Source organism: Equus asinus, chromosome 22 (genome assembly GCF_041296235.1).
Source record: "Equus asinus isolate D_3611 breed Donkey chromosome 22, EquAss-T2T_v2, whole genome shotgun sequence".
NCBI lineage: Eukaryota > Metazoa > Chordata > Mammalia > Perissodactyla > Equidae > Equus > Equus asinus.
Window position 1 is genome coordinate 31,421,730 of NC_091811.1, and position 12,086 is coordinate 31,433,815.

General features: G+C 34.7%; 1 protein-coding gene across 3 annotated transcripts in view; it reads left to right on the top strand.

The window, feature by feature from the left end:
* PDE3A (phosphodiesterase 3A) overlaps positions 1 to 12,086 on the top strand; it is a 288,986-nt gene that overhangs the window by 177,240 nt on the left and 99,660 nt on the right. For all 3 annotated transcript variants that reach the window (XM_014832421.3, XM_070493965.1, XM_070493966.1), the window contains exon 2: positions 2,227 to 2,277. In XM_014832421.3, coding sequence (XP_014687907.1) covers positions 2,227 to 2,277 — 51 coding nt within the window. The remainder of the gene's footprint in view (positions 1 to 2,226; positions 2,278 to 12,086) is intronic.

A 12,086-nucleotide genomic window follows, 5' to 3' on the forward strand; every position in this document is an offset into this window, starting at 1 on the left:
GTAATTCCAAGGATTATAATAATCAACTGTCTTATTAAAAATGAATAATTTAAAATTACTCTGTTATATTTTCACTTATTATACCATGAGAATTTCCAGTGTAATTTTTAAAAAGGCCCTGAAAACCAAATTTTAATTGCTATATCATATTCTTTTCTATGCTATAGTTTATTGGATAGTTCCCCCTTTGGTGGATAACACACTGATTAGCATATTGTAATTACTAGATTTTACATTTTTATTTACTGGTTCAAAGAGTTTGAATTTTTGAGTATGTAATATGTATTAAAATTGATATATATAGTGTAGTGTGTGTATTTATAAGTATGCGTGTATATATATATATTTGTTATATACTAGCAATGTATATATCTGAAATTATCTCCCTAAATCCTCACCAAATATTCAGTCTTATCAATTTGCTAATTTAATAGGCAACAGTGGTTTCTTGTTATTGTTTTTACTGAATTTCTTTTACTTCCAATAACATTTTTTCCCATAAATCTATTGACTATTGATACTTTTTCTGTAAATTGTCCTTATGCTCTCCTTCAGTCATTTACTAGGGTTATGTTTCTTTCAATTTGTAGAGCTCTTAGTGTACTTAAGAAATTATTCTTTACCTACATTTACTGTAGATATTTTGCCAGTGTAACGTTTGTGCAGACATTTGAAGATTTTATGTAGCTGGATCCATTGATCCTCCATTGTTGTTTTTTCTAAGTTGGAAAATCTTTTTACGTTCCAAGGTAGTCTAAATATTTGCTTGGATTTTATTCTCTTTCATACATAATTTCATTTTTTAAAAATTTAAGTATTTTTATCTATCTTATATTTGTGTTAATTATAAGGTTCAGCTCTAATGTTTTTTACAAAGAATCTATTTCTCTTTTTTTTCCTTGTTGAGTAATTCACCAAATATGTCAATTTCTGTATTTTCTTTTCCATATTTTGTTCTACATGTACTTGAGTTTATTTCAAAACTGTCCACTACATCTCATTCACTTATATTTTGAGTCTTAAATCATGATCCCATAATTTGGGTTAAATTTTATAATATATTTTAATAACCATAAGGGTATTTTCATTTCTTCCAGTATTTTCCGATTCTTATAAATTTATTCTCTCATAAAATTTAGGTTCTTGTTTTTTCAATTTCTTTAAAAAAATACTAACAACTTTTGATTGAAGTTGAGTTAAACCTGTAAATGTGTTTGGGTAGAATTGAACAGTTAATAATTTTATAGAATTCAGTCGTCTTAACCAGGAGCATTGTATGTCCGTCAGTAAAGTTTTATCTTTTTCTGTATGTGATATCAAACATTTCTTGATAATGTTCAAAAGTATATTACTTTTTTGTAGCTATGGTGAACGGTTTGTTTTTTGTTATATATACTAAGGAGTCATTGTTGTATAGAAAACTGAAAATGAATATATATATGTTGTACTGTCTGTCTTGTTAGTGTGCTAGCCGATTAGTGATAAGGAGCTCTTACACTGGTTCACATGGGTACTGCACATACTGGACAGATGAATGGAATTTTATTCCTCTCAGTCGATATCCTGTATTTTCTCAATGTTGTTCTAGATAAATGTTACTTTCAATAAATAAATATCATACTTTGTAAGCAAAGTAGCTTAGGGCTGTTACAAATATGGGAATAACTTGATAATGTTTTGCAGTCTGTTTTTTATGAAAATCTGCATTTTGTGACTTTGGGGGCACATTCCACATTAAATAATTTTGCTCCTTAGAACTCTCATATTTTTGTGATAGTATCAAAACAGAATTAAAAATGATTGAAATATTTTGACTTTCCGGTTCTTATTGTTCGTGATAGGAGATTAAGCTACACTAATGAATTTCTTCAGCTTATTTTCTTAATAAGCTAGAAGCTTAATGGTATGCAAATAAAGCTTAACATGGTTTAACACGTATCTAGGATGTTCCTGACAGAGATCTATAAAGCTACACATTAGCAGACTCTTTTTGTCACACAGTGATATTAAAATATCTTCAAAACAACTAAGCAGTTGAAATATTAACTATCAAACCAGAAGTTTATTACTTCAGAAATGTCAATTTATTCATGATAGCTATTTAATACCTTACTGTTAAAACATAGGTTTCACAAGCCTAATTATTATTTAAAAGAAAGAGTAAAAATATTTGCCATGTAAAATAAGTATCTTTTAATTTAATGTAATTATTATATTATCTTACAGCTCATGGGGCATTCAGAATGGGACCACAAACGGGGGCCAAGAGGATCACAGGTAAGTTTCTTTTCCTTTCCTCTTTTGTATTTTGTTTCTTAACACTTTGAGCCATGAGTTTTCTAAAATTCAAGAAATAATAAGAAGTAGAGAAGGAAGAGGCAAAATAATCATGCCATTTGTTTTTATTTAAGTTCACTGTAATTAAAGTCTGCTTTCAAATCCCAAAGGCAGATGCCAGTATATTCCTCCTAAGAGCTTTCTGGTATCCCAGATTGCTTGTGTTTATATGAAAGTAGATTTTATATTCATCTTGTCTCTGCAGAATACATTTTGATCAGCAACCCACTCTCTTGATTTTATTCAATTCCTTTGATAATTTTTCTATGTATTTTCTTCTTTTCTCTATCTTCCTGTTTCTGGTTAAATATTTTGAAATATAATCAGACTAAACCCTGAACTAATTACAGATTTTGTCTCTAAATTAACTCTCTTCGTCTTAGGGAAATAGAAAGATGAAAGGACCTATTATTTTTGAAGAGAAACAAATTCTAAACCTTTCTATATTACCAGGCTGTTTTCATTGTCTTACTTTATGTCTTAGGCAAGGAGAAAGCTTCCATGACGCATTTATGCCTTTTAATGACCTAATTAGACAATGTGGACTTGTTTTGCTTCCATAATTACTTTGCCTGACAGAATAAAGGCTGACTTTTACACTAACAAAATTCTCTCTCCTCCTAGGTTATGTTGTGAAGAAATACAAAAATCGTTTATCTCGTAACAGCCTGTGTTTACCTGACTGTAAACATGCCAAATAGAAATTAAGTGGGTGGAACATTTTTACCTCTGCTGCTCATATTTTCTATTTGCCACTAAAAAACATGGTTAAAAGAAAGGGAGTTGAATGTGCGGTACAGTCGATGAAAGTTCCTTGTGGAATGTGAGGTTCTCCCAAGTGTTTTACAAAGCTGACGTGGACCTGTGCTGTCATTAAGTTTGCATGGATGACTTTAATTTAGGTCACTTGGAAAACACAACCAAGTCAGTCAGTTGTTTTTACTTGAGATTTTAATAGCTGGGGTTTGATTTTTGTCCTTTATCAATTGGATTAGTAAATAATATAAACCTGTCCAATTTAAATTAGGACTATCCAAAAGAATTTATGTCTTGTTTTCCCTCACTCTCACTTCTGCTTCTCCATTTTCTCTGGCAATTCTCCCTCTGTTCACATCTGTAATGTTTTACATCAGAATTCGCTGCAAGGTCAGTAATGGAATGATGAAATTAACATATGGTCAATTCTTTGTGCTTCTACACTAATGAAAAGTAAAGATGAGCACAAGTAAGAAGCTCCATGTTTCTGATGATTGCCACCAAAGACATTTTGATATTCAAAATATGCCAAGCAACTTGATGAGGACGTGTCCCTTCAAAGTAATATGGTGTTATATAAAAAAAATTTTGTTTAAAATATGTATTATTTACTCCCCATGTGACCTATTTGGATATAATTTAGCTTCAGGTTTGGATTGAAAATAAATATCATAAAAGCACAACATTGTTTGTGTTAACTTTAAACATAAAAAACCCAGAATGAAAATTTTTTAAAATTCCAGATAATGCATATAGCTAGAAAACTTCAGAATTTCACATACACACACAAAATATTTTCATCAATAAAGTCTGATTGTATTTGAAAGCTTGAGATGGTTCTGAAAAGCAATGGCATGAGAACGTTCTTGCATAAATTACCATTATCAGCATCATTGTCTTTCTTGGACCTCTCAACTAGCTAAATAAGTGTTCTAAATGTAGTACACCTTTGTCTCACTTTGATTCCTCAGTTCAGATAAAAATTTGCCAAGGTAGAAAGCAACAACACACACCAAAAAATGAAAACAATGACAACCGCAACAAATATGTTATTCTTTAGAAATCGGATAAACAAATTCAATATTAAGTAATAATCTCTTAATCTAATTCTAATTCTCCACTGAGGGGAGAAAAAGATGCTGTATTTATGTTTTAGGTCATTGATCCCTTCTTATTTTGCTATTATTTCCTTGAAAAATATGTCTAAAGCCTTTTAGCCATTTGAAAGGACTCTCAGACAGACTCTATTGGAACACAGATCTCTTAATATTTTACTAATCCTCCAAGGCCTCACTCATATTGCATCTCAGTTTAATTGAAGCCAGGTTTTTAAGGACTTGCTATGAGTAGAGCACTGTGGTAGGTCTAACTCTGAAGAAAAACTGAATGATAAAGTTAGCGCGTTCCAAGAGCTCTCAAGTTATGGTTGGAACTAGAGCAGTGCTTGAATAGGTGATTTGCATATGAGCAGATGGGAAGTGTAAAAATAAATCTATAAACAAAGTGTGATAGGAGTTGAGGTAGGACAGAATATTTATTTATTCCTAGTAGAACTGGGAAATATTTCTTGGAGTTGATGATATCTGAGGTGAGCCTTCAAGATTGAGTAGGGTTTCAGAAGTGCGGAGAGAGAAAGGGAAAAGCTTGAATAAAAGTCTGAACTGGCAGAGTGTGGGACATGCTTGGATATGTGTGAATTTTCCTTATAACTGCTTTGCAAACACTTATTGGCTAGGGACTCTTGCAGAAACTACTGTGAAGGAAGGATCCAGGGAATGTCATACGTTGTTGATTAGATATGAAAAGGAAGTAAAGAGGGTCAGGAGTTTGAAATCCAGTACTTGAAGAATTCATGCCATTAACACAGATCAGTTTACAGGGACGATGATGAGTTTAATGTTAGGAGTGTTAAGTGAGAAGTGAAGATAGCAATCCCAAAAGGGAATTTCAGACAAATGCTTGAGGTACTGTGCTGGTGCTCTGTTGCCAGATTAAAACAGAAGATGTCAATTTGAGAATGCTAATCATACATGTGATAATTGACCTACATCAGGAGATAGATCCCAGAAGAATATTAAAAGAGAAAAACAGAAGAAAGGGTGATTCTTGGGGAAGGCTCACTGTAAGGGCTGGGAGGAGTCTGGGAGAGAATTAAAACATGCACATGGTCTCACTGGAGACCAGCTGAAGGAGAAGTAATTGAGAATTGAAAGTAGTGTACTATCAAGTTACACCAAGAACAGGGCTGAGACCACAAACTAAAGTTCAGGAAAGCAAAAAACATGGAAAATGCCTTTGGATTTAGTGATTAGCAGGCATTAGTGAACTTTGAGAATGCAGTTTTGATCAAGAAGTGGTGGAAAGCAGAATAGAGAAATTAAGAAGAGAATAGTGTAAGACAGTAGAAGACTCTCTCGGAAGAGTTTTGTTTTAAAGGAAAGGTAGGATTAAGAAAGAGATGGCAGCAGAAGGGACTGACATTTCTTTTTATGCAAAGGTGAGATGTGTGCCAATAATTATTAATAGCAAAGAAAAAGAATCAGTGTAGAGAAGAAAACACTGAAAATTCTCAATGGCGACCTGTTTAAGAATTGAGAAAATAGTGTGGTTTAGGGAAGGAGAGATATTTTCTTCCAAAGCAGCCCTTTTGGTACCTGTTTGTGTGTTTTTCTCACGCTCCATCAGTCCCCACTCCAAACCCCGCCATTGACTCTAATTCAGGAAAACAGCTCATGTTCTCAAATGCACTACTGGACAAATCCATCAAAAAGCACGAATGAAGAAGCTTTGGAAAGAAAGCAGAGACATCTATACCAGAACAAGAGAAAAGAAATAGGGATAAATAGCATAACATGAAAGAAATACTATGAGCCTAATGACTTCAGTTACCTTGATAGAAAGGAGGCATAAACTTGAGGATGTGATCGTGGAAATCTTCAACAGTGGAAACTATATGGAGTAACTGTTTTTCCGATAGCTAAAAAAGGGGACTGGCTTGGTGTCTGAGAATCAAGAAATGCCTAGTTAGAAGGCTGAGCCTGCCGCAGCTGTCACTGAGTAGCCTGCAAGACAAATTTCATTTTACTTTGATTCAAAAAACACCAATATATGCCAGGCACTTTTTTAGCCTTTTAGGAGTCAAAAATGAACTGAACAACTTTGGCCTTCAAGAAGCATATAGTTTTATTTCAAGTCAGCTTTAGCTCAGAGGATAAAAAATAATCAGCTTGTAATGAGGGCATTAATTATTATCAGGATAGAGTTAAGCTTCTCCTGGTTTTCCCCCATGTGCTTACCTTACCAAATAAGAGATTTTCTCAAATTTGATGTAGGCCTCCAAAATTATATGTGCATTATTATAGATAAGAAGATGTACCTTTCATATAAAATACTTATTATATAGGAAAGTGCTTATCTTGCTTCAAGTAAATTCCAACACTTTATTGCATATGACTCTTCAGGCTCAGCAAGAATTTAATTCAAATTGATTTATTTACTCTGTTCTCAATAATTCTCTGACATAATTTGTCATCTCACTCACAGCTTTCTGGATGATCTTCCTCTTCTTCTTTTTTTTTTTTTAAATATGTGCTCTCAAATAATAGATCATCCAAATTAGGGAAGATGCTCACGGATAAATAATCTTCCAGCAGCATACAAAGCTCTTTCCTCTGGCAGCATTCCCAGTAATACCAAATGAAGTCAGGGGATGAAATTCTCAGAAGGCAATTCTTTTTTTTTTTTCTTTTCCTTTAAATTCTTGAAGAAAAGTTTTCCAGTGGGAAGGTAAGAGAGGCAATATAAAATTGCTCTCCTTTGAAAAGCTTAAAGGTGGCAGGAGGGGATTCCAAGGAACCAATAATTTAATTTTCACTTAGTTGAGGGTCCTTGTGGGAAAAGATTAGGTCAATTTGTGAATTTGTGAACTTCCCAACATTTTAATGTAGTAGGCACCAGCAGACCCTTACTTATCAATAGTTAGAGACTAGGAAGTTCTTTAGTCATTTGGCGCATTCTTATTGACTTACTGACTACTAGCCAGGTTTTATCCACTGGACTGGGAACCACTTATTGAAGAAACAGCTTTTTGTGTGATCTATCTTAGTTTTCAAATGATTGGAGTATTTTTTTAGACAATGAAATTCTGGTTAGTATATTCCTAAATAATTGAAGTATTATACGTGCAAGCAAGAAAATAACTGAATATTCTGGTAGGGAAAAAAAAAGTTATTAGGTGCATGAGGCTATCAGCATACTTGAAAATGATCTGTGTCCTGCTGAGTAGCATGGCTTTAATTGTCTACCACCTACTGGAATCTCCAAACTTTAAAACTTCTAGAATAAGAAGCATCTACCTAGATGAGTTAGCTTTTGCAATGCTATTTTACGTCTGAAGGATGAATTTCGATAAATTATTGTACTTCAGTATCTTGCCTACTTGAGTACTCAAGAGAATGGGTCTGTTAATAATAGCTCCTGAAATTGATGAACCTAAGGATTTGCCTCCTAGTGGTCTAATTTTGTGACAGACCAGTTCTTTTCTGTGTTAAGTATTTTTTTTTTTTATAAGATGAGGTTGAAGAATAATTTACATGCCTTGCCGACTTACCTGGAACAATACCATATAAATTTATTAAAGTTAACTCCATTTAACACATTTTGTGGACCACCGTCCAGACTTCCCAGGAATTTATTTCAAGGGATTAATGTGAGCAAACTGGGAGTCCATTATTACATTTCCCAAATGCCTGATGTGTTACCAAGGAGTAATTCATGCCCTAGATGAACCTGGCTGCCTGTGTTACTTTTTCTGCAAACATAGTGTTTTTTACCTTCACTTCCTTCTCTTTTTTCTCTTTTCCACATATTAATCTAACAACTGTTACCACTGGTTTGGAACTCATTCCAATAATAATTTCATTTTTTGGCAACTCTCCATGGAAGGTGTTTTTCTTTTTTTGGTTCATGTGTTGTGCGGTTTGTCTGAATTTTGTTTATATGGACAGGGGCCACACATCAAATATTTGCCTGGGCCCTACACATCTTAGGAGTGGCTTTGTCATCATACGACAGTGACACGAAAGGTCCTGCTTGTTTAATACTTATTGAATGATGTTCTTATCTTGAAGACTGTGGACATCATTCATATGACACGTGCACTGCCTTACACTTGTTTTTGTTAAATCAGAAGCTTCTCGTATGTTATGTGAAATAAAACAAAGATGGATATTTCATACCCATCTTCTCCATTAAATCCTCCTCTAGGTGTTTCAAATTTTACCAATTAAATCTACACTGTTGAACAATCTTTTTTACCCTCCCACTGATTCTGTGAAATTACTTTTATCCAGTTATAGTGTTATGTCTTTAATTTGCAGAGAAAAACTTTATAAGACACAGTCTTAGAAATTTTGTCCTCGTAGAGATATTTTTGAAAACGTCCACAACAGTGTCAAGAGGATGCGGAGACATCTATCTCCGTTTGTCTTGGTTCAGAGGAGGGAAATGGTGTTTCTCTTTAACAACTGAACTCAGTGGTTTATTACTTCTCCAGCATCTCTGGTCTCTCCCCAGTAGATGCCAGTGGCAAACTCCCCATCCTCCAGTTGTGATAATGAAAAATGTCTCCAGACGTTGTCAAGTGTCCCCTGGGAAGCAAAATTGCTTCTGGTTGAAAACCACTGAGATTATAGCATAATCTCTTTGCCATGCATTTAGAACATAATAAATATTTACTGATTAATTTTGACACTTCATGTAGGAAAATGGGAAAATGCTTCTGCAAGCATATATGCTTTGGGGTTTTCAAATTCCATCTTTAAGTGTACTGAACAGCAATTTTAAAGAGCATATTCAATTCATTGTGAGGTAGTTTACTCACAGTGGAATCATGTCCTAGAAAACTAAAGAGGAAAAAAAAATGCACCCTTTCTACACTGAAGCATTCCAGTGATTGAGAGAGACAGCCTGAAAGAGAATGTGGCTCTGTCCATGCAGTGGTTGCACGGAACATGTGTTTCTGGTGACCTGATGGATGACCTTGAGTAAGTTACTCTTTGTTAAAGGCCCTGGTCTCTCTAAGAGGCCATCAATGAACAGGAATCAAACAAGTCCACAGAAATAAAAGGAAAGGGAAAATTGCTGCTGGCAGTTATGCTTCCCCTCATGTGTATAGATTAGCAGGCATGTTGTTTAATACTTATTGAATGACCCTCTTATCTCGGAACTGGGAACATCATTCACATGACACGGGCACTGCCTTATGATTGTTTTTGCCAAATCAGAACCTGCTGGTATATTATATGAAACAAAACAAAGAAATGAAATAAGCAGCTATAGATGACAGGTGTTTATCTGCAGGAGCTCTAAATAGCTTAAGTAATAGTCAAATTTACTAAGTTTACATAAGCGTACGTTAAAAGGAGTAACGGGCCGGCCTCATGGCCAAGTGGTTAAAGTTCTGTGCACTCTGCTTTGGTGGCCCGGGTTCATGGGTTCAGATCCCAGGCGTGGACCTACGCCACTCATCAAACTATGCTGTAGCGGCGGCCCACATACAAAATAGAGGAAGATTGGCACAGATGTTAGCTCAGGTCTAATCTTCCTCAAGCAAAAAAGAGGAAGGTTGGCAATGGATGTTAGCTCAGTGACAAATCATCCTCACCAAGAAAAAAGGAAGAAAGAAAGAAAAAGAATAATAATACCTAACACTTTAAGGCACAGACAAGTTCTGACCACTCTTGTCTTTGCAGCTTTTTTTATGTTCCTTGTTTTTTAGATATCTCAGTATATCAAATTAATTAAGAAAATTAATTAATGCAAGTATTTTGCATTTACATTCCTATAAAGTAAATGTAAACATTCTGGAAACAAATCTTGCAGCTCTAAAGTATTGCCTTCCACTTGCTAGAGTAACAGAAGGAAAATATGCCAGCTTGGGAATTCTTAATTTTATCTTTGAATTGCAATATCTGACAAAGGGAAATCATTTTTATTGCATGCTGGGTGGTTTTATGCAATCTCTGGCATAAAGTAACATCTTGTTCTTCGTTAGTTGTGAAAACATACTCTAAAAGGGAAGTTTTGGGGGTGGATTTTAAAATTTTTACTCTAGAGATAAAACTGATGAAAAAAGATTGTGCTGAGGGGCTGGCTCAGTGGTGCAGAGCTTAAGTTCCCACATTCCACTTCAGTGGCCTGGAGTTCACTGGTTCAGATCCTGGGTGCAGACCTGCATGCCGCTTGTCAAGCCATGCTGTGGCAGGTGTCCCACATATAAAGTAGAGGAAGATGGTCACAAATGTTAGCTCAGGACCAGTCTTCCTCAGCAAAAAAAAAGAGGAGGATTGACAGCAGATGTTAGCTCATGGCTAATCTTCCTGAAAAAAAAACAAAAAAAGATTGTGCTGAATATCATTAGATTTTCATAAGAGAGAAAAATCTAAGACTGAGAGCTAATGACTAGAACAAACCATCATACAGAGCAATAGGTGCAAGTGAGGTGAGCTGAAGGAGGTCATGTGGCAGTTGGAAGGCCAGTTAACTAGAAGGGTGAATTAAGGCAAAGGAAATAATAAATGGTTGTGGGAACACCAAGGTGCAGGTTTCTGATACCTTCTTGGTACAACTTATAAAAATTTGGGGAGAATAAGTGTTTTTATTTAATTTATTAGTAATGCATATCCAGGTTATACGTAAAAGTATGTATTTCTAATACATAACATTATTTATAGTCTAGAAATTTTTTGTTACTTCCATTTTAGGGGACAAACTAAAAGGTTATTTAACAGCATTCCCCACATGATTTTTTATTGTCATCCAAACTACTGATTTTTTACAAAATTTTGCATTGGAGAATGAAGATTTCTGGGCAGTTCTGTTCTCAGCATTAAATGTCCCATTGTGTGTAGAATACAGCCGTTGTGTAAAATTAAGTAAACCCAAGGAGCTGGTGCTAATAATTCAAAAGCAAAATCCTGGAAAAACATTAGAGATATCAGTGAACTGAAATTATCTTGAAAGTCACCAAAATGAAGCTTCTTGTCAGGTTTGATTTTCCAGATCTTAGGGGGTTTTTTGTTTTTTTGTTTTTGTGGTAATGTCTTATGCAATGACCAAGTCCTGGAAAACTGAGTGTTATAAGTTAAAGCGTGTTCTTATTGGAAATCCGCAGGCTATGAAACTTGAATCAAAATAGCTTGCTTGCTGGATGCTGTGGCCCTTTGGTTACATACTGCTGGGTGACAGTTTCACACTTGGATCTCTACAACTATTTGCATCTTAGAATTTTCTTTTCAAATCCTTTTAACCCCAAGCCTACAGAAAGTTGTTCACACAGCATCAGGGATGCACACTTAAGAGCAATTAAAAAAAAAAAGGTTTGGGAGAAAAAAACTCTCAGAAGGAGATTGTGGGTAAGACAAACAGATGGAGCAGAAATTTCAAAAGTAAACCAATGTGATCAGTCAGGAATAGAGAGAAGTGCAAACAGATGTAAAAGCTTTAGTTCTCAAAGGATTGGAGCAGAGGGATGGAAAGAAGTTATCTATCAAAGATGAGGCAGAAGAGACCCAAGGGAAAAGGATTAGTAAATAGAGAAAAGATCATTTCATGAAGCAAGATAAGGACATGACCATCGTAACCATGAGACGATTAGAAACCTATGTAAAAGCTGTTGATTCTGGGCATTACGGTTTGGGGGTTTGGCATGTTTTAACCCAGTTTTACTGCTTGTTTTCCCTAGTTAGAATTAGGGTGACTTGCTGCCATAACTTGTTGACAATTCTCCTCTGGTACTTCAAAAATGTGGCAGTATGACGCATGTTTATTGTATTTTTAGGCCTTTGTATGATTTTTCAAAAATATTTCAATGCACTAAGTAAGTTTGTAAAATCTAATCCTAGAACAATTTTGTCTTCTTCTTGATGTATAAAAATACCAGGACTTTAAATAAGTTTCACTAAATAGTATAATTCCAGCGATCAGGTTTATTT